This window comes from Pyrgilauda ruficollis, unplaced genomic scaffold (genome assembly GCF_017590135.1).
Source record: "Pyrgilauda ruficollis isolate IOZ18807 unplaced genomic scaffold, ASM1759013v1 scaffold101, whole genome shotgun sequence".
In the NCBI taxonomy this organism is placed as follows: Eukaryota; Metazoa; Chordata; class Aves; order Passeriformes; family Passeridae; genus Pyrgilauda; species Pyrgilauda ruficollis.
The window spans coordinates 57,010-84,851 of record NW_024508213.1 but is presented as its reverse complement, the minus strand read 5'-3'; the positions used below and the strand labels follow the sequence as shown (position 1 = coordinate 84,851).

Sequence of the window (27,842 nt, the reverse complement as noted above, 5' to 3'; positions counted from 1 at the left end):
AGAACAGCTCAGGCTGGAAGGGACCACACGGGATCATCTGGTCCAACCTCCCTGCACAGGCAGGGTCATCCTAGAGCACATTAGGTTGGACTCGGTGATGTCAGGTCTTTTTTCACCCAACTGATTCTGTGATTCTCTGGAAGCACCGTAGTCCTGATACGCCGGGGAAGAAAGGGGCAGTAAGGAGTCAGTCGGGGGGGTGAAGGGAAGGCGACACGACAGCCGCTTGTACGGGTCTGGGCTGAGGAATGGCGCTAGATTTCTGCGGGTCTAAGCCAAGGAGCACCGCAGTCCCAGTGGCGGGACACGCCGGCCACCAGCGGGACATCGAGCACACAACCCCAGAGCGCCGGGCTGAGCTCCGCTCCGACCGCGCCGCCGCCCCGCCCGGCACTACATGTCCCGTCATGCCACGGGCGCTGAGGCCCCACGACGGGGTCGCACACTAGCTGCCCAAGGAGTCGCCTTCTCGGAGGCACGGCCCGGCCTCGGCGCTGCCCCGATTTCTTGGGCAACAACGTCCGAATCACGCTCCGCGCTGCCACTGCTCCGCACCGCGCTTCCTGCGCCGCAGGTGGCGGGCCGGGCTCCTGCCGCCTGTTTTGGCGTTTCGCCGTCCGGCACCCGCGGGGCGCCCCTTCATGGCGCCGGCAGGTCAGGGGCGGCAGGCGGCGCGGCGGGGTCCTGGTGGCGCGCGGGACGGCTGCGGGTTGCCGGGGGGACGAGGCGCGGCGGCGGCTCCGTGATGAGCGGCAAGGAAGGTGATGTCCCCTTCCCTTCCCTCCCCACCCTCAGGAGACCGAGGCGTGAGGAGCTGGGGCCGGCGGAAGCAGCGGGGGGCCCCGCGGCTCGAAGGGGACGGGGCTGCGTGGCCTCTGCCGTGCCCAGCGGTGCCCTTCGACTGTGCCGTGAAAATCGCACTGGGAGGGGCCGCTCCTTCACGGGTGTCACTGAGCTTTCCTTCGTGGGTGCCCGGCCTCCCCGCTGGGGCTCCGCGGGTGCCTATAGTGGTCTGTATTCCTGGGGGTGGAAAATCACATGCCACAGAGGGAAGCTGAGTGTGTGAGACCTGTAAAGCACTTGTGCTAACTGTTCGGTAGAGTGTATATATATATATATATATAGTGTCCAAATTGTTCTTAAACATTTCCAGTGAGGGAGACTCCACAGCCTCTCAGGACAATCTGCTCCAGTGCTTGGTCACCTGCACAGTAAACTTCTCCCTCATATTCAGGAAGAACAGAACTTCCTGTGCATTGATTTCTGCCTGTTGCCTCTTGTTCTATTGCCTGGCACCACCGAGAAGGTCACACAGACCTCCCTTCAGCACTCTTTCAGGGGGTGCATTTAATGTTTTAAACTGCTATAGGAAAAACAAAACCCTGAACTCATGTCCAACAGAAAAGAAAAAATTATTTTCAGTTTCCTCTTTAAGAAAGTAGCTACGCCCACTTCTTGTTTTGGTTTGGGATAATAAACAATTAAGCGGAAACATTTTAAAATTCAGTGTTCCCTTGGTTCTTCTTTTAAGGAAATTGAGAGAACTCCACGTATTCAAAAGGTATGCCTGTATTCAAGTTCGCCAAGTTTTTGGCTCCGTTAGGAGCAGTGTCCAGCTGTTACCAAAAGGAAGGAGAGAGAGGAATGGTTGACACATGGGTGACATGCTGAGTTAGTCCAAGGTGAAGGAAGGATAAAAGGAAGAAACAATACAAGGTGTAAATTGGGAGTAAAACATAGTCCGAAAGAGATGAGTTCTGGGTGTGGGTCTGAAGAGGAGGGTTAAGGAAGAGGCACACGAAACAGTAGAAGTGAGCAGCTGCATTCAGAGAAGAAACTGATAATGGGCAGAGTGTAAGGGCCTAAGAAGCTACACTGCAGGACTAAACCTGTATACCTGAATGGGGGTAGTCTGCTTAAATTGTGCCTTACTTCTTTGCGTTAGAGAAGACTAGTGACATAAATCACAGACTTCCATGCAACCATTTGCTTACAGCAAGAAAACATAAAAGGGTGTGAAGACCCAAAGACCTTACAAAAAAAAAGGCTTAGGTTCCTGCCATGCTCATCCATTGAAATGGACTTTTTTCCCAATTTTCACTAGCAATGTGGTAGAAGAAGTAACATGATAATATGAAGCTGGTGTCAGTTGATAATAAGGTTCATCCAGTTACCTTATTCCGTCCTGTATAATATGATTGCTGTCAGGAATGTTCTGAAGATAGCATTCTGGTGCTCCTTATGCTCTGGCAAAACTATTTTTTAATTTTTTTTTTTTTTTTTTTTGTGTCTACTATTTAATAGGATCAGGTGGGTTCAGAAAACGGAAGCATGATAATTTTCCACATGGTCAAAGAAGAGAAGAAAAAGAGAATGTTAATCCACCTTCAGCTTTGATGAAGTCTTTTAAATGTAAGTAAGCATTTGGAAAATCAGATTTTAAAAATGTGGTGTAGAAATTGCTAGGAAGTTATTAGTGAAATAAACCAGCTCTTTCTGAGGGAGAAACTTGAAACTAATTTGACTCATACTCCCTACCTTTAGAGCTTAGTGTTCTGCATTTTGTGCAGTGAAATCCTGGGAGTGGGATTTTGCATAACTCTGTCTTGTTCATGACTTGCTCCTGTTTCCATCCCCACAGCATCCCAGGGAATGCTGTTCCCCCTGCCCTCCTCACTTGTGCTGAACCTGATGCTGAGCAAATTGCACAAGTGTTCATCCAGGCAAAAGGTGACTGGGCCCTTTGATGACAGAAAACTGTAGGATCTGCAGAGGTGTAATAAAAAATCTGAGCCACAGGGGCAACAGGAGGAGATGATGACCTTTGGGAAACTGAGGACCTTGGCTGTGATTCACAAATGACTAAGCTACTGAAATGTAAATCTAGATGCATTTTTTTCTAGAGTTGGTAGTTGTTTATACCTGCACTTTTTTAAAAAAAAGACTTCAGCTAACTAATATAGACCTTAATGTAGTCACTTTATTAACTTTGAATGCTTTTTAAATATTAACATATATTTGAAGTTCTTTAAAAAGGCAGGTGTAAACTTCTCTTCAGCCAAATTGTTTTTATAGGATTTTTGACTAAACCAGATTTAAACTCCAGTAAATTTAAATTTCTCATTAGACAACCCCTAACAAAGCAAAGCTGACCTTCAGAGATGAGAAGCCTTGACTGAAGAAGGAAGGAGATTTGAGAAGGAGAACAGATTAATTCTTGTTGTAAAATTTTCCCTGTGTCACATATTTTTTATGAAGCTAAGAAGGGTTAAATATAAGCTGGTTGGCTGCTTTAGATGGTTAATGTGTACTTCAATGTCATATAACTTCCTGGCTTTTTTAAAAATGGGTGTTTATATTTTTCTGTGTAAATCAGCTTGGCAGATGATTAACCATGACCCCTGAACTTTGCCTAGAGAAGCTGTGGCTACCCCATCTCTGGAAGTGTTCAAGGCTGGGCTGGAGGGGGCTTTGAGCAACCTGATCTAGTGGAAAGTGTCCTTTTGGACTAGGTGATCTTTAAGGCTTCTTTCAACCAAACCACTCTATCATTTATATTGATTACTGTATATACAATTGCTCTTGAATTGAGCAGAGCAACTGTACTTTCAACTTTAATTTTTCACTGTTGTGAATATCAGTTTGTCATAAAGTTGTTACTACTTCCAATTCAAAACAGTTGTTTCCCTCCCTTCTCATGAGATCCATTCATCTGTGTTTGGTTAATTTCAGAAAGAATTTACGGGACATGGTTCCTTCCAAGTTTTTCAAAGATCCACTCTTTGTAAACAGTCATAATATTTGACTGTCAAAACCAGATACGCTTCCTCTCTTCTCTGTATTTGTTGTAGTTAGAGAAAACTAATATCAGCAAGTCAGAAATATTATTTTAAGTAATTGATCTCACTTTTTTTTCATACTTCTAGTCCTTAGGGATATTAAAATACTCAAGTTTTGGCCAAGTCTAGCTGGGATGTGAAATGCAACCTTTCTTGTAACTAAATGGTGCATTTTGAATAGTATATGTGCCTTAGCCAGATGCTTTTTATTTGATTGGTTTAGGCACTGGTGAATATTATTAACAAATGATTGTAGGGTTTTATTTTTTCATTTTTCTTGCTGAATTGGAATTTTTAGTCCATTTCCAGAACGGCAGTATTGTGGAATAGATTTTATTAGCAAAACCAAATATTTTACCTTAAAAATTGTTTAGGCTGCTTTAAAGCATCATCAGCATTGATAACTACTTAACCTGTCTTATTAAACAAAGGTAGCATTAATGATGAATTTTGCAGCTCTGGCAGATGACACGCAGTAATGGTGTCTGCAGCCGTGCCCCCTGCAGGGACAGCCCACCTTAGGGTAAGGTGCCCAGCGGCAAGGCTGGTGGGCTCTGTAAGGAGTTAGTGCAGCACAGGTGCTTTTCTCTTCCCCTGCGCTGTGTTCGTGTGACAATTGGGTTTTGCTGTAACGATTGACTCTGCAGCATTCCAGCTGGAGCTTGACACCAGACATGATAAATATGAACGGCTTGTGAAGCTCAGTCGGGATATAACGATCGAAAGCAAAAGAACAATATTTCTGCTCCACAGGTTCATCAGGTGAGTCACACTGAGCGTGAAAACGTTCATGGAAACCTACAGTCTGCCTTGCAGTGTTGTCTGTGAGTAACAGCTGCAATGTTCTGTTGAGAGGAATTTAATTAACTTCCCATAAACATACTTTAAGGTGGATGTGAGCTAATGAATGCGCACTCCAATTAGAGAATTAAAAGATGCTGGTTCGGGTTTCTGAGTTGGTTTTGTTGGTTTATTAAACCAGTGTAAAGCAGTAGAGCGAGCAGCAGATGAGAGCCTTCCAGCTTTCAGCAAGCTGTGAGAGAAGAGTTATGCACCCTTCCTTCAGGTTACTTGCCCGTGCAGTTCCGTCACCATTTTGGTTGTTGCACCCCCACCCGAGGTCATCAATGCAAATAGGAGGTGACCTGGGATCTGTTTATGTAAATACTACAGCTGGATAGGCTTCTGTGTGAAGTTTTGAGCTTCCATATGTTTTGTGTTCTTGTGAACCTTCAAGCAATCTTTTGAAGCCAGAGACAAACTAGAAAAGGAACAGGAAAATTTGAAGCTTTGCATAGCCTGCTGTATAAAGTGTTTGCTGTACGTGACAAACACTGGTCTTGCATGTTATAACAACTCTCCCTGTTACTTTTCTTTGTAATTTCATTTATCTTAATTTGCATTTTGTTACCTATCAATATATTTATGTTGAAGTAGTAACTATTTATAGTTGTAGTTATAAATGGAGCTCATGAACTTGCCTTCTCTTTAACTTGGCTTTCTTCTGCAAAGAAGTACTGTGATAGTTCCAGTAACTTCTACCTCCTTGACTGTAAATGACTACTCCCATTGCAGAGGCTAGGTAGCTGGGAACTTGTGGAGGAAAGAACAACAACAAAGAACTCCTCATTACTCTGAATTCAGATTCCTGTTTTATAAGGCATTCCTGGTTTTGTGAGAGTGGAAGTTTTCCATGCTGTATTTTGTATTTCCTTCTTCATTGCTTTTCACAATTATTGTGGCTTTAATTTCAGTAAATTTTACTGTTTGCTTTTAAATGTTTTCTTGAGACCAGTAGTAGTAGTAGTTCCTTAAAAAGACTGTAAACTAATATACCATGTGGATTATTTGGGCTCAAGGGAGGAGAAAGTTTAAAGGAATTAGATAGACTAAACTTTAAATGCCAAGTATATGTTGTGGTTGTGAATCAGATATTTCAGCTGTTCCTGAACAGCATAGTCCATAACTACTTCCTTAAAAAAAAAATCACATGTAGAAGTACATGATGTATTGTATTTTGCAATACTGTCAAGAATTGCAAAATATTAATTTTTTTAAGAAGTTGAAGGACTTCTGTAAATACTGCTAGTTTTCTGGAATATTTTTTGAAGCCTGTGTATGTTTCTCCTTTTTCTTACTTAAATAATAATCATGGCTGTAGTCTGGAATAAGCCTCATGCTTATACTCAGAACCCTGAATAGTTGATTATTTTCTTGGTAAGAATCTACAGAATTTCAGAATCTGCAATAGGTATCTGTGAAAGTTAAACTGTTTCTCATTCTAGTATCAGTTTTGCTTTTTCTTGAAACCAGTAAAAATGTATTGATTAGTAAAAGAAAAAGTGTAATGTTTATTAACTGTTTGTTCATGCTAGAAACTGCTCTTTCAGTTTCTGTTTTATGATTGCAGTGCTCCCAATGGGGAAGAAATATTAAGTGAATCTGAAGTCAAGCTAGATGCTGTCCGACAGAAGATCAAGCAGGTTGCACAAGAACTGATTGGAGAAGACATGTATCAGTTCCACAGAGCTATATCTCCAGGTAAATAATTTAAAATGAGGAAAAGTGTGCAGTTTTGAACTAAGCTTATTTTCTGTTTATGTAGCAATACTTCCTCTTCATACTGCAGGTCTGAATTTGTTGCATTTCTGTGGTTATAAATCAGGACTCAGGTTAATCTTTGTTACTAGCAAAGTTAGCTCTGGTATTAGAGAAGCTGTTGTCCTACAGTTTCCTTGCAGTTTAAAGGAAGATGTAAATGAGAGTCTACAACTGGAACAGTTTGGACCCTGCCCTAAACTGAAGTTGGGAGTATTTCTCACAAGTGTACTGGCTGCTGTTCTCTGACTGAGAGGAATATATGTAGCACATTCATTTGCCCGTCCTGAAGGGTTGCAGTTTCAAAGAGGAGTGTGGGAGCAACTGTCTTGTGAAATTATCCATTTTGAGCGATAAAGTGGTTTCGATTTGATAAAGTTAATGAATTTAAATCCTTAGTTTAGCATTTTCTTTCTTGTAGGCTCAAAATGTGCTTCTGCCTCTCTGTTGCAAGTATTAAACCAGTTTGTGTGTTTCAGTCGCATCTTTTTCTGCTCCTCTCTGTAAACAGCAGTCTTTGCTAACATTCTTGAGATATTAAATCCCAGTTCGTCCGTGACTCTTGCTGCCAAACCATATTTCTTTGCTGACTTCTTGCTGACAATCTGAATATTACCTAAAATTAGTATGCCTTGGTTGTGGCAACACATGAATAAAATACGTAACTGCTTCTTTGACATCTTAGTCATGGTGTAAAAGTGTCTTGTGTTTATCAATCTCATTTTAAACAATTTGGAATTGTGTATATCTTTCCTTGTTTAGGCAAAACTTCTTCAGCTGATGAGAGCTGAAGATTTGCCCTGAATTAATTGTTTAGTCGTGTCCATAAGATTGATTTGATTAACCAGCAGCAAATACGTGTCTGTAGTTTACAAGACAAACAATGGTTAAGGTCACTTGTACTCATGTCTTACACAAACTTTGCTGTAAGAATGACACAGGTCTTGAGTCTCAATTTAACAATTTGGAACCAAAAGGAGCATGCCCTGATAGTCCTCAATGGCTCTGATTAATTCCACAGTCCTCTTACCTGTGATGCATTGGGTTGCTCAAATTAGATGTAAATAGTTTTTCTTAGTGCCATTTAATCTGTGTCTTGCTATTTATAGCCAAGTACTGTAGTGACACAATGAAAAGAGAGAATTCAAAATGCTGACGTTACAGATGAACTTAAACTGTGAACAATACTATTCAAAGTGTATTATGAGTATCTTAACACATTAAAATTGTCTTTTGATTTTCATTTTAAGTACTGCTTATAAAAGCTGACAATCCTTGCAATTCAGTTTTAAGAACAAAAGTTTTGAAAGCTTCACTGTGACCTGTAAAGTTTGTTTGAATAACCCCTGAAGTTTGTAGTCCCGTGTGAGTCATATAAAGCTTTGTATAGAAGAGCAGTATTTGAGGTCTGCTACGTCATGGATCTTTGTGAGACTGTGTGGTGCAAGCCATCACCCATGCCATGTGAGTCAGATTCTCACAGGGTCACCCCTTACTCTGCATCAGCTGCCTCACCTGAACTGACTCTGGTTTGTTTGATATGTGTCTTTGTGGCAGTAAATTACCTGCCTCTAGTTCTACTGAGGAGCAGTTGGCCTGGAATTAGATTCACTCATGTCACACATAAAAGAGTATACCTACGTAGCCGACACATGGAAAGTTGCTGCACAGTAACTTCTATGTGTACCCATCTTCTTATAAAACAAGTAAGCAAACCTGATGCTAGTTTTCTATATCCAGACTCTCTCCTCTTTGTAAAAAAAATTACTGGATTTGTTTCTTTAAAAATATATATATTTTCAGCAATCAAAAGCTAAATTTCTTTTTTACGTGAAAGATACCTAAACTTAAGCTAGCCGTAGCAATCTGAAAATAAAGAAGTTAATGAATAAAAAGTACTGTTCAGCTTTGCTTTGTGTATTTGGTAAATACACATTGTCAGCTACACTGATTTTCCTGCATAATTTATTTCTGACTTGCATAAAGGTACTCATTAGTACCAGAATAGACCTGAATAAACTGTTTAGAAAACAACTGCAAGTATTGTGTCAGGAATAATTCAGAATTTTTAATAGTTTTTTCTAGTGTTGTAAATCTTAGCCTCTTAAAATGACTAAGGTGTATTTTTCCATTTTAGAGCGGGATGAGTTGCTCTAGGGGAGGTTAGTAGTAGTAGAAGTAGTTAGCAGAGGAAGTTAGAGACCTGATGCAGGTGCATGATGACTCAATGCCTTCACAGTTGCAAAACTTTTAGAACAGAATAGGCAAATTCAGATGGAAAGAACCTACAGTGACCATCCAGTGCCACTGCCTGACCACTTCAGGGCTGACCAAAAGTCAAAAAAAGTTGTTAAGAGCATTGTCCAAATGCTTCCTGTAAACACTGACAGGCTTGGGGCATCAACCACCTCTCTAGGAAGCCTGTTCCTGTGTTTGACCACCTTTTCAAAAGAAACACTCCTGCCTGATGCAGCTTAGAGCCATTCCCACATATCCTGCCACTGGATGGGACAGGAGACCAGCACTACCTTCTCCACTTCCCCTCCTCAGGAGCCCGTAGAGAGCAATGAAGTTACTCCTCAGCCTTGTCCTTTCCAAACTACACAAGCCCAAAATCCTTAACTGGCTCCTTACAGGACATTGCTTCCAATGATTTCACCAGCTTTGTTGCTCTCTTCTGGATGCCTTCAGGGATCTTCACATCCTTTTTAAATAGTGACACCCAGAACTGCACACAGTTGCTTGTATGGTGGCACATCCACATGTATGGTGCACAGTTGCATGTATGGTGGCACATCCACATGTATGGTGCTTACATGGGACTTGGGGTGAGATTGGCATAGAATTAAAGAATTTTCTTACTACAGTCTTAAGAAGACTTAAGAGAATGAATCTTACTGTCTTCTCAAGGTAAAGAGAAAGGAAAGCAGGAAGGTATTAGTGTGCTAAATAAGAGAGAGAAGAAGTAGACTCTGCTGTCTATCTTTCCAGCAGTCAGGTGTGGAATCTCTCAAATACCTGAACTTTGCAGTTTTTTTGGACAGAACTAAAGGGTACAAATACACAGCCCCCCCAATGCATTTCTAAAGTTAGAACTGGAAATAGCTGTACTTGTACTTTTTCCCTCTCTTCAGGTGAGTAAATGGTGAATCTGTGCACTCCCATCAGTTGTATAATACTTGGCCCTAAGGTCTTCCTGTTGTTTCTGTAATTAGGTATTTTTGCCTCATTAAGAAGACTGTTTATAAAATTCAACTGAAATAAGTTGCCTTCATTCTATTTCAGTACATCATCCACATGATCTACTTCCAGCTCTTCTGCATATGCTTCTCTGCAAAGAAAGTTTGTGCCAGCTGTTGCCCACAGTGCATGCTTAGTAAGGGAGAGTTAGAATATAGCTGTGTGTCACTGGGAAGACAGGGATTGCTTTTAGGCATTTGTGTAAATGAGCTTGTGTGCACAACAAGTATAAAATGCTAACTTTCAGCCAGACCTTTACTCTTACCTTCACTAAATCCTCTGCTCTCCAGTTAGTCATTGGGATGGCAAAAAAGGGAATATGCAGGCTTCAAGACATGTAGGTCTTGATTGTGCTGAAGCTGGGATCAAGGCGGTGTCAGAGATATGAAGACGTTTGATGTCAGGATTATGAAGCTGAGATAGAAAACCTAGAAACAGGAGGAATGTAGGGACAGTTAGATGAAGATCAACTGGAAGAGGGAATGCTTTATTCCACCTGCCCACCACTGTTTATGAAGAACTGTAATTGTGGGGGTGAAAAGTGATAAGCGTTAAGAATGTTGCTTTTAGTTTTGGTTTTAAGTCTAGTGTTCTTTAATTGTTGCTTTGCTTTTCTTCAGTGGAAAAAGCTTGCATGTCGTTTTGAAAATAAAAGTAACTAAGTGCTAGGTCTTTGTCTTTATGTATTTCCTAGGGCTGTAAGTCTTGACCTTCCTTTAACCTAGTTTTCAACTCTGATTTTGTATTTTAAAGAAATTCTGGAGAACCAGTTAAAAAGCTTTTATGAACAAAAACATTGCCATTAAACTGCTTTATTCTTCCAGAAAAAGAATAAAGAAACACTTATGTCCCATATCTCAAAAGCAGCATGTCTAATTAACCTCAAACTTCCTAAAAATATTCTCCTTTGTCTTGAAACCAAACATGAAACATCCTCCTGTTCCCCACCCTAGCTCTCACAGGAGTAAAAGGGTTCAAAATTGAGCTTATAATGGAAACCACTGTAGCAGCCTTAACTGGAGAATCATGATTGTCTGCATAATAAAGATGTCTAATACATATTTTATTCAGTATAATAACTGTTAGCCTATAAATAGAAAAATGCTATGAGTATTATGCTTAGGAATATTGTTTGCCACTTGTAATTGTTGAATGTTTTTTTTGGGGTTACTCCAAGCAGTTGTTCTTTTGACTTGAAGATAAAACAATTCTGGCAGAGCACTAAAGAAGTTTCATGCTTTCCCTCATTAAGAATAGTGCTAATGGCACGCAGGACGTTTCCCCAAAGGACACTTGCATGAGCTCAAACACTGAGTATAGCACTAATTGAACAACAACAAAAACTGATGACTGTTTTCTACACGTTTCTTAACAGTACAGATTGTCCCAGGGGATGATTAAACAAGCAAACAAAGAGATACTGAAATAATGAAGTCTTTTTTTAATGCAGAGCTCTTCATTTGTTATGTTAGAATGTTCTGCTTTGTTGATATTTTTAAAGCTTTACTATTTGTAATATAGAATTCCTGCTCCTTTGGCCTGCTTTGGAGTGTATACCTTATATATCCTGTGAGGAAATATGTACTCTTTCTTTAAAATTGTTGAGCGACACTATGCAAGAAAAGGACTGAAAAAGATTGTATGGATTTTTTGAAAGGAAGGAAGGAAGGAAGAAAATTTTCTGGATTTTTTAATTTGTATATACATATGTGTTTAAGTATTTTTATATATATGCTTAACTCTCAACTACTGAGGGAAATACCAACAGTATACAGAAAAGATCTGTACGGAACTTCATGACAAGAAAGAAGTGCTCTGCAACATGTGTAGGGTCCTACACTTCTGCTACACCAAACCCCATGCAGTGCTGCAGGCTGGGGGAAGAGCAACTGGAAAACTGCCCGCTGGAAAAGGACCTGGAGTTTCTGGTCTAGAGCAGTTGAACATGATCTTCCAGTACATGCCCAGGTGACCAAGAAGGCCAGTGGCATCCTGGCCTCTTATCACCAACAGAGTGGCCAGCAGGACCAGAGCAGTGATTGTCCCCCTGTATTCAGCACTGGCTGCACCTCAAGTTCTGTTTTGGACCTATCACTAGAACTTTGGACACTGAGGTTCTGGAACGTGTCCAGAGAAGGGCAATGGAAGAAGTGAAGGGTTTGGAGCACAGATCTGCTGAGGAGTGGCTGACGGAGCTAGAGATTTAGCCTGGAGAAGAGTAGACTCAGGAAGGACCTCATTGCACTTTTCAGCTGCCTGAAAGGAGAGTGTAACGAGGTGGGGGTGCTCTCTTCTCCAACGTAACAAGAAATAGGATATGAGGAAATGGCCTCAAGTCACTAGGGGAGGTTTATATAGTATATTAAGAACAATTTAATCATGGGAAGGGTTGTCAAGCATTGGAACAGGCTGCCCAGGAGAGCAATGGAGTCACCATCCGTGGAGGTATTTAAAAGACATATAGATGTGGCGCTTAGAGACACGGTTTAGTGGTGGACTTGGCAGTGTTGGGTTAGTGGTTGGATTCAGTTGATCCTTAAAGTATTTTCCAACCTGAAAAATTCTATGATTCTATGTTAGGATGTATGTAATTCAAAGCATGTTCTGAATCTTCTCTGCATAAATGCAAAACTTGTGTACTGCAGAGGGAAAATTAAGGACTGCTCAATAAGTTGGCACTGTGTGGGATTGAATGGAGTACCTTTTCAACATGACTTTGTTAAATGAAATCTCTAGCTGTTTGAGGACTTTACTCAGTTTTTTGCCCCTTAAGACAAAATATTGAATGGGGAGCACATAATTCTTCTGGAGTTTCTGAAGTGGAGTGATGTGGGGTGAAGATGATCGATGCAAGTGGAGCACTGTTGGCTGACCTTTGCTGTGTGCCTGTGCTTGCCGCAGTGGTGAGTGGAGTGCTGTGCACACGGAAGCTCATTAGCTGTTTATCATGTCTGCACTTGCTCTCAATAGGATTAGATGATGGGGCTGTAAAATGTCAGCACCTTGTCAAAACTATTGCTCTGTGACTGTTTCTACTGATGATGATGCAGGAAATTCTGTGTAAAAGTTCAGCACTGACATAGTCTAACACATCATTTATCTTGTGCAGGCACTATTTGTATTCTGAGAGACTGATATAATGGAGCTTATTTCTGTCTCCTGCCTTGTGCTATTTAGAGTCATTTCAGGCATGAAGTTGCATATTGCAACAAACTGCATTGCTCGACTGGACCAGGCCAGTTAAGTCAGTGTGGATGAAAAGGAAATACTTCGGTTGCACTAGAATGCCGCTTTCTAGCTGCAGTATGTTGGACCACCAGGCAGGATGCTCTAAGAAATGCTGTGGAGATGAGTGGGGTCTGTCCAAGCAGGCCAGCTTTAGATTACTGATGATTTAAGTAACAACATTTTTTGGGTATTGTATTAAGGATTTTAATTAGAATGCAAACTAAAGGCACTATCTGCGTAATGAGTTCTTTGTTTACTTGGCTTGTTTTAGTTTTTTTTTTCCTTAGCTTTTTAACTCAGAATATGGAAATAACATACTCAGATTGTTCTACCTTTGTAAACACACATGTATTTCTGAAATAATATCAAGGTACACAATGTAAAGGATATATCAATGTACTGTTCTGTACATCAGGAACAGTATAAGTAGAACACCTTATTATTTTCTTGAGAAAGCTTAAAAACTGTAATTAAAATAGATGGCATATTTAATTTTAGGTTAGTAATAGAAAGGAAAAGCTTTGTACTGCAGGAAGAAGGTATCATGAATTGTAAATGTCTCACCCAGGATGAGACCTAAATACACCTAAAACTTGAAAGGAAAGCTGACCATGAAGGAAGCAATCAGGTTTATGCAAGATGGTGGGAAAACACAGTAACACAGGAACAGGATGTGACTGAAGAATTAATCTCTTGCTGTTGTAGGTGAGGGGTAAAATGCCAGAAATGGAAACAAAGTTTCCTGATTATACTGGATAATTAACAGAATTTGCAGTGAATAAGCTTACAGTTATCAGATGCAATTTTGTTAATTTCTTTCTTTCTGTTTTGTTATTTTCTGTTTCTCTGACTCATATCCCTGCTTGGTCAAACTGGATTGTTTTTTTTTTTCATTCTGCAAGATGCCTATTTGAAATTTGGTACCTTCAGTTTGTTGAATTTGCTGCCCTTTTATTATTTTTGGTTTGTGCCTTTTTCCTAAGTTCTTCTAAGGAAAAAGAAAAAACAGCGACTGCAAAGCCTCTCACTTGGTATTTTCTGCTGCAGGTTTTGTATGTCCATACACAAAAATTAAAACAAACCTACAAACATAAATGCAAATTCTGATATGAGCAAACTGGGCATGTACTGTGTGAGAACTGATTATCAGCTCATCCCTGAATGAGATGTAAATTCAGCAGGAGCCATTCAGAGCAGCAGAAGTCCATCAGAGAAGCTATGTAGAGTCTTTTAAAGATGCACGCCGTGGGTCAGCATGATCACAAAGATTGTCTTTTCCTGCTTCTCACTTAAGACCTAACTGTCCTAAAGTCCTGCTGTACTATTATGACAAATACTGTGGTTACTCACATGACAACCTGAAACTAATGACTCTGTCTTTTAATTCAGTTTCATAGCTGGCAAATGGAGGACACCTTGTTGTCTGGCTCAGGAATTTTTTTCAACCCTGCAGTTATTGACATTAGTGATTCACAGTCCAGATCTCTCCAGCCTTTGCAGGAACCAAGTGCAGCTGGAACATAAGAGAAGTTAAAAAAAAAATCTATGAAGCTTTTTTGTTTGTTTATTTAAAATCACACAGGAGAATGTGTCATAGAGGAACTCCAGTCCAAGAAGCAATGGGGATAGCACATCATGGTTCGGTTTTTGTTTTGCAGTCACATGGGGAGAAATAGAGGTTGGCAAGTGGTGAAGTACCTTTTTGCCATCTCACAGATCTGTGCTTATGAGGACAAATGGCCTCATAATTGGTTCTTCTGATGTACTTGTGAGTTGAGTCTGTTGCATGGAAACAACAACACCTCAAGAAGAACTTTCACTGTGTTTTGAACTGCAGAAGCTGTGTTGTGTTAGGTGCTCTTTCTGCTTTGATCATTGAACATCCTGACTGAGTCAGAGCTTCCTTTCTTTGGTATCTTGAACACTTGCCCTCAAGGCTTCCAGCAGTGTAAAATTTGCTGTCTGACTGAATGGCTTTTAAAACTCTATGTTAATTATGAAGGCAATTGGGGATAGTCAAAGAGGTCAGGAATACTACTTGTCAGAGGAATAGTTTTTTTAAGAACTCATGTAAAACATTGGGTGGTCTTCATAATTACTACATTTGAGGCTTGTGAGTTGGAATGAAATCCCAAACTTCAGAACAAAAACCTTGATTACAAAAGTAAGCATGGTACATCCCTCAGGTCTCCAAGTAGAAGCAAAATAAAAGTTTGTGAATTTCTCACCCACAATTATTCATCTGCAAAAAGGCCTGTTGTTGGTCATATGTCCATGTGTTTTTAATAACAATATAAAAAAAGCTTGATTCCCTGCTCTCTGCAATGAGAGATTAATATATTGTTTGCAGTTCTTTGAAGGGTTTTTGTGCATATTTGGAGAAATAATTTAACTCTCACAGGCACCTGTCTGATAAGGAACTTCTGTCTGTTTCTGGGGTTTTTGGGAAAACTGACTAATCTTGGTATTGCCTTTTCCCCTGAAATGGTATTACCTTTCCCCCTGAAGTGTGTATTCAACTTTAAACAAAGTGCAAACAATATTAACACTTCAGTATCCGCAATACATCGCTTCAACACATGAAGCTAGAAGAGAATATAACTTTTTGGTGGTTGTGGATGTGTCAAGTAGCAGCTGACTAATGAACAAAGCATTCAGGGCTTTACAGAAGAAATTTACCTTATTTTAATTATTGATATAATAGTAAACTGACCCAGCTTTTGAATTATTACTGAGTGAATAGAAACATGTGTTTTTCCAAATATGTGAGCTCACATAGACTTTTGTTCTAGTACTTTTATTTGTATTTATTAGTTAGTACTATTTTATAAAATCCGTCCCTGACTGGAATTACTCTTTTAAGCCATTTTCACAACAGGATGTCCAGAGCATTCCTGTCTGTGAGGAGAGCTGGTTTTATCCTCTGTCAGTGTATGTTATAAAATTAACCTTTGACTTCATGCTCACAATCAACAAAATGCTTTGATTGTTTCATAGCCTCAGTTTAAGTTTAGTTACTAAAGTTTTTACCCCCTTTGCCAAGAAAAAGACCTCTGAATCTTAGGAATCATTGTCAAGTATGCAGAGAACTTTAAAGGAGTAGATTAAGGTGTGAATTACCAGTTTCATCTTAATAGGACACTGGCTTTAGTTTTTGTATTAATATGACTAAACTTATTTTGTATACTTGTTTCAATTGATGGTTACTCGTTTGCTTATTTCACTCGTTCTCCCCTTTATTCATCCATATGCTTCTAGAAACAAGTTCTTTAAGTTTACCATGCTCCCCATATTCTGCATAATTATTTCTCTGTTTGGGATTTCCACAAGAATATAACTTTTTTTTTCCTGGATTATGGCAGGGATTTCTGTGTTTTGGTGGTGGGTATTTTTTTTGTTACTGCTTTCTTTGTTTTTGGAGGGGAGGAGAAAGAAGGGAAGTTTTTCTCTGTGTTTGTTTGGGGGTTTTTTAATGACAATGTAACTTGCCAGCCTAAACATGGGAATAAGATACAACCTTGTCGGTGCTGTTTTGGTTTTGTAATGAATCAGCAAGCGGGTAGTTTCACATGACTCGCCCTGGAAACAATGTGCCCCACCCTTCATGCAGTGATCCTGGAAGAAGCTTGCTGGTTGTATCTTCCTACCACCTTTCTAGTGGCTGCTCTTGGCCTGTGATTCCTGCTGCATGGCTTAGGGGAGGAGCTGGGTGAGAGAGCACAGGCTTGTATCTATCTGCTTGTGTCCACACCATCAGCACAGACTCCTCTCTAAACAAAAAGATAGAGAGAAACAGTACAAAGGGTGAAAGAAAATGAGTTTGGGAAGAAATAGAGTGAGAAGCAGCTTATTTGAGAAGACGGCAGGTGGCACTGGCATTGCTAACCTTAACAACCGACAAGCATGAAATCCTTTTGAACCTATTTTGTAACTGTTGAACCGAGATTTCAAGAAGGAAATGAAGTAAACAAAATTTTAGACGGAAACTTTCACCTCTTATTTGATCTGTCATTCTGGGTGGAAGCTTCCATGCATGCATGGATGCATGCATATCTCAGGTATCTCAGATTCTGTTTACCCTAATATAACTCCTGCAATTGAGTAATTTCAATTATTTACTCATTCTTTAGATAGAACTTGCTTTTCCTCTGTCTTATGCATTCATTTGACTCTTGGACTGAGTGCTCCAATTACTTTTTTTAGAATTATTTTTTCATTTAAGAAACCTAATATCTTGCTAAGTTTCTTAGGGTAACTGCTTTTTCTTCTTTCTCAGATCTTGCTTATGTAGTTAAGGAAAAAAGTCTTGAATATCAGCTGGCAAAAAGTGCTCAAATTTTCAGGCAGAAAAATCTTTATTTGTAGATGCATACTCAGAAGATATCTCAGTGTAGCTATGTAGCTATGTGCAGAAGATAAATTTTTTAAAACACAGAAGGGAGCTGCTATACTGGGTCACTGGCACTTGTCTAGTATAAGCTATTTCTATAGAATAAGTGTAATAAAATATCAAAATACTTAAGCAGGTAATTTTTTACCTTGCATCTGTAATTTTAAGAGGTGCTAGTAAAAATAATACCGTGTTTTTAATTGATATTTTTGTCCATGTACTTCAAAAAAACCCAAACCCATAAAAGGCAGTCTTACAAACTATTCTATTACTGGTGGCTCAATCCATAAATAAGCTAATTTTGGAACAAATCCAAAACAAGAGCATAAGGGGAAAGGTATTGTTGGATGGTGTAGTGAAATGGGATGGGGTTTTTCACCTTGGGAATTATTTGCTGAAAATAGCGGATGTCCTACCATTAAGCTAAAGCATAACATGTTTAAACATCCTTCAACCTGCACATGGAAATACCTTACTTCAAGGTCTTGGCTCATTGAAATGTCATATTGTAGCTACTTCTGGAAGAAGAACTTGTTAAAAAAAATTAAGAAGAAAAAGTAAAATATTAATGTTTTTTGCAAAATAGTCATGAACAGGATTTGTTAGCAGTCTATTTGTGATGGTAACTTTAGTTGAGTTTTGTAAGGCTTACTAAATGGTGGGAGATAGATTCCCTAATTGTGAGAAGATGGCAGTAAATGGCAAACAGACTGTGTGCAACATTTACATGGTGGTGTTAAACAAAGGGAAAGAGCACAGGGCTGGAACCTACCAGCTAGCATGGGATGGCAGGAGGAAGCAAAGATATGTGTGTGTACATATGTATAAATATGCCCACATTAAAAAGTACAGAAAGATAAAAGAACAGAGGAGCCAAACAATGGAAAAGGACAAAACATGTATGAAGTAGTAAAAGTGGTGTGAGTTGAAAGTGGGAGATCTGACTGATTGAGGAGACTGTTTACCAAAAAGTTTGAGGGCTGATTTGATCTCTCTTAGAGCTGTGGAAAATGCCAAGTTGATTCTTCATATGTGATAGTCTTCTCCATAGATAGCAGAGGGAGAGTCTCACAGATGTTGTCATGTTGAGTGCTGCTGTATCTGGTAGCTTACAGCTTATCCACAGAAAAAGCCAAAGTTTCATAGTAGATTACTGGTCCTGTTACATCAGAAGGTAAGTCAGGGAAAGAGGGAGTGATGAAATCTACCTCTCTGCAGCTTGTGAAGTTATCTTAAAAGATCCTGGGTAGCTTTTATCTACTGTTTTTCTATTGCTTGTGCCCAGAATGCTTTACCTGAATTCTGTTGATGAAATTATGGTGTTTAATTACCTTGCCAGCTCTGTGTTTGTGTTCTGGTTTGTGAACAGCAGTGTTGAGTGTGAGTGTGGTTGCTGCATATTTGTTTTGTTTTTCCCAGTGCTGCTGTAGAGTGCTATAAAGGAATTGCCATTCTGAGTTGCTTCTGCTCAAATACATATTTAAAAGGAAAAAAAAAAAAATAGGTCACATATCATGTTTTTGTGGTAGTAACATGGAAAGCCTCCTACTCCTTTGAGTTTTTTGGAGTATTTCCACACTCATCTGTTATTCAAATCTATGTTCTCTTCTTTTTGATTTAGACTATTTCTTTGATCCTGGTGAAGTCTAAATTTGCTTCTTCCTGTGTAGTTCCATAAGCTGAAGTCCTGACACTGTACAGATCAATTGAGGGTATTAAGATTATTCTAATGGAAACAGGCTTCTGCTTCTGGTACCCTTGGTTACATCCTCATTTTCTCACTGGCAAAACTATTGTCTAATCCTGGCCCTCTTGCAGCATGATACCTGTTAGTGTCTCTTAAAGTGAGGTCATCCCCTTAAAATGGCTCAGAATAGCTCTGCTAGAACCATCTCTGTCATGTGTCTGTTCCTTTAATGTCCTCTTTTGGCATTCTCTGTTCAGGAGTCAGATATACACAGGCTTTGTCTCTACAACTTTTTTTAGCTTAGTACTGCTGTGGCTGTTTGTTCCAGCTTTGTTTCTGCCTTTTTTTCCACCAACAGTGCCAGCTTCAGCTTTCTGCTTATGAGCTTTTCTCACATGCTTTCCCCAAATCTGCTCTCTGCACATAAAGATAAACTGACAACCTGTGAAATCTCTGTCTGAACAGTCAAACTTTTTTTTTAGATCTCACCTTTGTTGTAAGGTGTCACCATTGAGTCAGAGATGATCATAATCAGATCAGAAGGCGAAGTGGCAAAAACTCATTTAGCTTGCCCTCTCTTCTTTTATAGCTCAGTTTGCTACAGGTGGACCTGATTGGTCATTTAATCAATACATTTCACATGATTGGCTAATTAAAAAGACACCCATTTGTCTTGTTAAAGAAACCTATGAGAAAAACAGATTATTAGAAAAACACCACCTGCAGGTTGTTTTAATACTTGGCTATCACTGTTTATCTCCAGCTCCCTAAAGCTTCCCAGGCCAATTCTGGGAAAACTTACCTAGCTTTCTCTTCCTTCAGGCTGTCACATATACAGTAATGCATAATAAACTATAAGTAGGTTGTAAGAGAGAATTGTGGCCGGTAGCTGTAGATGGCATACTAATCTGGTACAAGCTACATTTGTTATCCCATCTTTTATTCCCTTTCCAACACACCAACTCCTTTTGTCCCCCTGCACTTCTGTTAAGATACTTTCACTAAGCTTTCATCACCTTAATTTTAGAGTGTAAGTTCTTTTGGATAGAGCAGTTATTCATGTATTCACAGAATCACAGAACAGTTAGGATTGAAAGGGACCTCTAGAGATGACTTAGTCTAACCCTTCTGCCAAAGCAGGATCACCTGTTAGTCTTCTTACTGGACATCACAATCCTGTCTGGTTTGTTTATTTGCTTATTTATTTATTTGGTCTGGAGTGATTTCTGACAACAGCTGCTTTGTCTTGAATGTGAATTTCACCAAACCTGCATATTTTAAGGAGCCTGATTCTTACAAAATGGAGAAGTGGGAAGCTCAGTTTTAAACAAGTATCTACTCCAAGTCCTGCTGGGCAGGGTTGCTCTCGATCTGTTCATCCCCCAGCCTGTGCTGATACTGGGGATCCCCTGACCCAGGTGCAGCGCCTTGCACTTGGTCATGTTAAACTGCATGGGATTCCCATGGACCCAACTTCTCAAGCTTGTCCTAGTCCTTCTGGGTGGCATCCCATCCTTCAGGTGCATCAGCTGCACCACTCAGCTCTGTCATCTGCAAGTTTGCTGAGAGTGCATTTGATCCCACTCTCTATGACATTGATGCAGATATTAAACTATACTGGTCCAAGCATGAGCCCTTGGAAACATTATGGGGAGCTATCTTCAGTAAGTTTCTGAGAATACCATGATGCTTTATATAGAAATTACAGGAAGTTCTGCATGAAAAATGCAGATGGAGTAAAAACTTAAACATGTTTGTCTGTGTGCTTGGTCTGACTTTCATGCTTCAGGAACATGCTGTGTTAGATTATGTTTCAGTGTTATTTCTGGGTTATGTTAATTTTCACTTTTTGCTGGTAACCTTCAAATAGTCTCACTTAAAAGATTTCCTAAAAACTAAATAATTGTAAGCATGTATCATTGCTAGAAAGTTGGAAGCATGAGCTTGTTTCTGCTGTTTTTGCAGGACTTCAAGAATATGTTGAGGCAGTTTCGTTTCAGTATTTTATCAAAACACGATCTTTGATCAGTGTTGAAGAGATCAACAAACAACTAATATTTACAGCAGAAGACAGAGAAGAAACAACAAACATGGTAAAAGTTTTTCTTTTTTCAATTGACAAATATCTTTCTGGGATGGAAATGCAGCAAGAAGGCTTAGTCACGTTTTTGGCATCTGATTAAATAAGGCCAGTTAGTGGAATGGATTAGATAGACGTGAGCTTTGACTCACTTGTTCAAAACATGCCTTTTATTCTGATAAGTAGTAAACTAAATCCGTGGGATACAAGTTTATAAGTTTCACATCCTTTTTATTCAGAGCAAACTGAACTCTTTCTGATACGGCAAAAGATCCAGGACAGTGAAATACTAGCTAACAAATGTAGCCGGGGGGATTTTTAGTGCCTGGGGCTGTCTCTAAGACCTTCTGGTGTATGTTGCAGAAGTTGGAGGATACAAACAAATCCAAGGCAGGATGAACCCCATGACTGAAATCTTATTGCTGGTATTGAACTAGTCACTGGAGGCACTGTATTTGACTTGTGCATATGCCTTAGCTGCATCATTTGTAACTCCCCTGGAGCTGATTCCTTTCAGAGGACAAGCTGGTGTCCCCTCATACCTTAGCTCTAATGCTGTATCTGCTGTTCCTTGACTTGTCTGTACTCCTAGCCTGCCCTAAATGGCTCATAGGGACAAACAACTGTCACCAAACACAGTAAACTGGGTGCAGTTTGATTGTTGACAGGGGACAACAGTGATTTGGTAGCAAGCTACACAAGTGCACAAGCAGTTGAGGTGCAGTGTACAGTAATGCTGCTTTACATAAATTCCTAAGTTTGCTTCTGCTGAAGAGATTCTGCTGTAAAGCACTTCTCATTCTTTCTTTATTCCCTTGGTATGATATTTGCAGAGAAGCCTGATCTTTAGCTTAAATTTATTTGTTTTTACCAGAGGTGCCAACTATGAAATTGTTAACCCCAGCGTGTATGCCTCTGACCAGATCTGTCAATTTGGGTAGATAGCATATTATGAGAACAAGTGAACAGATAGAAACCTGCATTGTCTCCCATGTTACCAATATTCTGGCAATAAAAAGTATTGGAAACTTGGATATTGGAGCAAACTTGTAACTTTGTGATGGGTTTGCTTCGTGAAGATTTTTGTTTGTTATTTTAATAAGCTCAGTTGATATAAAACAGATCTGAGAATACTATGGCTACTTGCAGAGAATATATTTTGAAAATCAAGACACCATTATGAAATTATATTATTTGTTTTCATAATGCAGACTATTTTTGACTTACTTGCTAACTTTGGACTGACTATTTAGGAAAAAAATCTATTAGGCTGAGGTCTGTCAGATGAAAGAAAACCCCAAACAACTGCAAATAAATGTTGCTACAAAGATGTGATAATTCTGTTTGCAAATAGAGATGGTAGAGTTAGGGTATGTTTATCATACTTGCTAGAATGAAAATGACATCTCAAGTAGAAATTACCTTCTTATATGGAAAAGGAAGGAGATTAGTACTGGAATGAGATTAGTACTTCTGAAATCAGACCATGTAGAAGTGCCATGCAATTTAATTTTCCAGAATGTTTTAAATTTCCAGTTATGTTAGATGAGTTAGCATGTAGTTGAACCATTACAGATGGCTTTCTCACACTTCTCTTTACTGGACTTTCTTCCATTCTGTCCCCAGACCTCCAATTCCCATGATAAACAGCCCCATACGTGGAGCCTGAAGGTAACCCCTGTGGATTACCTGCTGGGAGTGGCTGATCTGACAGGAGAGCTGATGCGGCTGTGCATCAGCAGCGTTGGGAATGGGGACATAGACACGCCCTTCGAACTGAGCCAGTTCTTGCGTCAGATTTATGATGGATTCACTTTCATTGGCAACACCGGACCTTACGAAGTCTCAAAGAAGCTCTATACCTTGAAACAGAGTCTGGCAAAAGTAGAGAATGCTTGCTACACGTTGAAAGTACGGGGATCCGAAATCCCAAAGCACATGTTGGCTGATGTGTTCTCTACCAAAACGGAATTGATTGACCAAGAGGAGGGGCTTCCTTAAAATGGGGAAGCTCTTGCTACTCAGAAGAGGACCTATAGAAAGCTTTCTAGTTGTGGTTTGTGGGGTTTTGACCCTTCTCAAAGCTTTTTAGGTAGAGACATTTTTAGTTTTATCTATGAGAAGGCTGTTTGCAGTGGTAATTTGTAACCAAAAATACCTTTTATGATGTGCCAGAGAAGAAATGTTTGACTTTGGCCTCTTGGTATGGAATTTCCTGTATTGCTCCATTGTATCTTCTTTCAGAATGACCAAAATTTCCACTGCACTCTACTCCAGTTACTGTCATTTGTGTGATGCACCTCAAACTGTTGTTGGTACAAGTTTTTATCAAGCAGAGCAGTGGAAAAAAATGGTTAGGTGCTCTTATTTAGCATTATCCATAGGTTTCTGCTGACCTATTTTCTCAGTATTTGGGTTCTGTACTCATGTCACACCTACAACAATGCACCTGTGTGTAAGTGCACCCCTTGACTTGAGACTGGGGTGGTCTCAACAGTGCCATCTAATTCAAGTTTTCTCTGATTAGTGCTTTAAACTATGAAGCTAAGTCAACTTTTTGCCAATTGATAGTGAAGCTAATTGCACCAGGTAAATACTACTGTCACCTGCTATTTTGGGTCTCTTAAAACTGAGCTCCATTTGAGCTAGCACTGGTTCTTCACAGTTTTGAGATGAGCTAGGAAATCCACAGAAAATAATTGTGGAAAGTATTGTTTTGCATTTTTTGTAATACAGTTTAATGCAAAATCTGACATATTTCTGTTTGTAGACAAAAGAAGTTGTCATACAAAGTCTGTAATTTGGTGTTAGGACAAGCAGTTTTTGGCCATAACAAATGTGTTGCAATGCGGGAAGTTTGTTCTCCATTGTTTGTGCTGCCCTGAGGACCTCCAGTGGGATGGAACTGGTATAAGTGGAAAAGGGCTAGCCAAGCTTTAAATATGTGTTAGCAGGAACTATATCATGTGCATGTTCCTGTGGAAAGGAAATTGCAAACAGAAGTAAGGCAGTCATTCTGGTTTCCACATTTATCTTTGAGGGGGGTATGTCGCTGTTGGCAAAAAATCAGGGCTTTATGCTGGTGTCTGAAGTTATGAAAGTCTGATAATGTACATAATGCTAAAGGAAAACAGATAAAACAACATGATCTCTAGACTCCAGGAAATAGGCCTCCCAACTGCAATTGAAAATACTGCATGTTTTTTATTTCCGTTTCCATATGCTGTGATACTGCCAATACTTTTCCCATGAGCATGTCCTGAGTAGCTGGAATCATCTGATATATGGATAGGAATGGGTAAATACATTTCTGTCAAATTTTTCCATTGTTTCCACATAAAGTAGTATGGGGTGGATTGAACAAGGAGTAGTATTTTTCCTATTGTTTAATACTATTTTTTACAATAAATTCTGAAAAGTAGTCACTGTCTCTATGTTGGTCCTTTTTACCTGTCAGTCCAAGTGGTAAATTACGGTGCAAGTTTCCCACCGTGAAGGACTTCACTTGGAAGCTTGGATCCATTCCTATATGCATACTTCCATGGGCACTTTCTAATGCTGAATTTTTTTTCTCCCTTAACTTTATTCTGTGGTGTCTGAAAACTAATTAGTATAGAAACTTTATGTGAATCTTTTGAATGAAAAAAAAATGCAAAAATTCAGATGACAAAGTAAGTATATCCCTGGAACAAATCTGCAACAGCACCCATGTTTCTCCATCTCACCTTTGTTTTCTGTTTTTTAATTTTTTTTCCATTATGAGAGGAGGGGAAACAAAGGAGGCTGGTTGCTAAAAAGGAATAGTTTTGGTGTGTCACCCTCTCCCTGACATGCATACATCTAGCATTTCAGTTGATGCAGCTACAGTGCAGTTGTGCCTCTTTTGGCACACTAAATTTACTGCAAGTCATTGCTTGTTTAGTGTAAGTGTGTGAAGTGAAAGCAGATACTGTTAGACATAGTATGTGATATTAAACAGAGGTCTGTCTCTTGTCTGTCCTAGCAGCTATCAGGGGGAATTAAAAAATGTTTATGGCACAGTTTGAAATGGATGAGATGAATTTCAGCACATTGCACTGCTTGGCTCAGTGACATTCTGCCTCTAGCCATGGAATGAGCACACAGTGGCCACCACTTTAGTCAGCTCCTGCTTTTATACAGTCATTCATTATTTTAAAACTACAGAGTCTGAAAAGAGTACTTTTTTTCCCCTAGCAATGTTTAGAAGTACATGCTCTTTCAACTAGTACATACTGGTTCTAGTGATTTTGAGATTTAAATTTTCAGTAAGGCAAGAGAAATTTTTTTAATGGCAGACATGATTTCTAAACTTCAGGCTGCCTGGCCATAATCAAAAGCTGTGAATAATTTCTAATAAGGAGCAAAGTGTATGTGTGGTGTATTAAAACACCAGCACAGATGGGAAGTAGCTAATGGCCTGAAAACCTCCTGCTCAAGGCAATATTTTCCCCAAAAAACAATTGCACTGTAGCTATTTGAAAAGTGACAGACATTTATCAGCAAAACAAGCTGCTAAACAAGCAATGGCAGTTTTCCCATTTCTTATCCCATTACTCTATGGAGCTATTGATACGCTTGGTCTGCAGCCAGAACAGGACTACATCATAGCAGATGTTTCACAAGGGCAGCTCTGCGTGCTAAAAATCATCTCTCTTTCTGGAATCTGCTTTCTCAGAAATTACTTTTCTTTATGGGTTCACTTTTTTTCCTGAGTGTTAATTTTCAGTGAGGAAAAACGCACCCGCATTTAGCTTTCCAGAACTGCCAGAGAAGTTATGCAAGAGAAACTTCCTGTTGATAAGACACATATGTCTGTCTACTTAAACTCCTGCTTACTTGGATGTTCAGTGAGTTTATTGAAAATCAAAAGAAAAAGAAAGAAAATAAACCACACCTTTTGTAATATTTAGCATATTAGGTGCTTTATAGAATCCAGACCAGATTCTGGCACTGCCCTCAAAGAGTTTGCAGTTTAAGAGTAGGCAGAAGGTCAGCCAAGACAAACAAAAGGAAGATGGTAGAAAGGGGAGGGGATAAAGTGACAGGATTTTTACCAGAAGACAGTCTGTCTGTAGTAGTAGGGTGGTTTACCACTTCCCATTTTGGAAAAGAAGCTTGTCCAAACTTATGGAAGTCTGCAGTGTGACAGTAAAGGGTTAGTTGGGAAGGGTGAAGGCAGTGGAGAGGCAAAATGGAAGGAAGTGAGGTAGAGACAAAGGGGGGAAGAGTGGCAAGAAGTGGGACAGCATGGAGGAAGGGCAGGCTGAGCCACAGGACAGCGGGTGCACATGCAAGGAGGGTGGGACTGGAGAGGACGTGGGACAGGAAGACAGCCCTGCAAGGAGTTGGAAACAACCCTTTGAAACCAAGTGACTCAGCTATAAGAGAGACTTGGAGTTGACCAAAGGAACTGAATTTAAAATTACCACAAGGTCCCCAATGCATTGATCTAGTCTTGGGCCATAAATAAGGGGCACTTGATTTCCTTTGCAGCTGAGAACCTGCAGGTCCTAGGCTGAGCAGGGTTTGCAGGCTTCCAGTCATGCAGTCACTAATCAACAGGCTCTCAGTTCCCATATGACCCAACTTCCCATTCACATTACATTCACTCCCACACTGGTAGCCACAAACCTTGATGTTTGAATTGGCATCATCTGCAATTGTTAGAGACACGGTTAGATACAGTTTTTAACATAAAGGAATGCTTACGGTGACCACAGTTTCCCCTTGTGTGCTGTTTACGTGTCCATTTCGCTGGCATTGCTGCTTCAAACCCCTCTCTGTTTCTTCCCTTCTTTACTTGTCCTTTCTCAGGCTGTACTGTTCTTTTGAGCCATGGCCCATGTCCATCCCATGGTTCAGTCCTTTCCATGTTTAGCTGGAATCCTGGGGTAAAATGTGTCCGTGCAGGAAGAGGAATCGATCAGTTTCTTAGGTAGGGTTGTCTGCTTGCACCTCCAAATTTGGGAGTAGTGCTCTGACTCTGAGGGGAGAGGTCTGGTATTCCTGCATTCGGATAAGGCCTGGTGCGTATGTCCTACAGCAGCCGTGGTGCCGTGTGTCAGGATGGGTGGGTGGCTGGGCAGATCTCATGCTGCTTTTGCAGGTGAGTAAACCTTGGTTATTCTGAGGTTTGCAATCATCACGAGCCAAGGAAAATTGCTTACAAACATGAAAGAAGGTTCTTCTCAAGTTCTGAGGAAGGTTGTCTTTCAGGAGTATGATTTCCCACAAATTCTACCTCTTTTTACCTCACCCATCATCCCTTTGAAAGGCCTATTTGCAGAATGTAGCAGAAGAGACTTGCTGATGACTTCTTCTGGAGCCAGTTGGTGCCTCCCTGAACGCTGGCCAAAAGTGATGTGATGGTTCCTTGTTCCTTTCTCAGCTCCTCCCACAGGCCAGGCAGGCTGGCTCTGGTGTCCCTTCAGCCATGCAGGGGGAGTGAATTCTGAGCCTCCACTAGTGGATTTTGCAGACCAGTGACATGTGGGTTCATCCTCTTTTTTTTTTTTTTCCCCTTAGTGTTGTTGTTTTCATGTCATGCAGATGTTCATTCCTCCTAAAGAAAGACTCTATTGTGTGTGCTCTACTCCTGCACAGCCACAAAAGGTCAGATGACTTCTTGAGCCTGTCATAAACTGTTTCTTGGCAACCAATGCAGTGCAGGTTTTGGGGTACATCTTGGGGTACAGCTTTGGGCACTTCTCCCATAGCCCTGAGCTTTCCTGCAGGCTTGCAAGTCCCTTTTAATCCAGA

General features: G+C 40.1%; 1 protein-coding gene across 1 annotated transcript; it reads left to right on the top strand.

Annotated features, from left to right (window-relative positions):
- The first annotated feature begins 465 nt into the window (after positions 1-465).
- On the top strand, positions 466-24,483 carry TSNAX (translin associated factor X). The gene is made up of 6 exons (XM_041468804.1): positions 466-761; positions 2,305-2,412; positions 4,487-4,601; positions 6,250-6,380; positions 20,948-21,075; positions 22,689-24,483. Exons 1-6 carry the CDS (start codon positions 746-748, stop codon positions 23,061-23,063), a joined length of 873 nt encoding a protein of 290 aa, XP_041324738.1. The 5' UTR covers positions 466-745; the 3' UTR covers positions 23,064-24,483.
- The last annotated feature ends 3,359 nt before the right edge of the window (positions 24,484-27,842 follow it).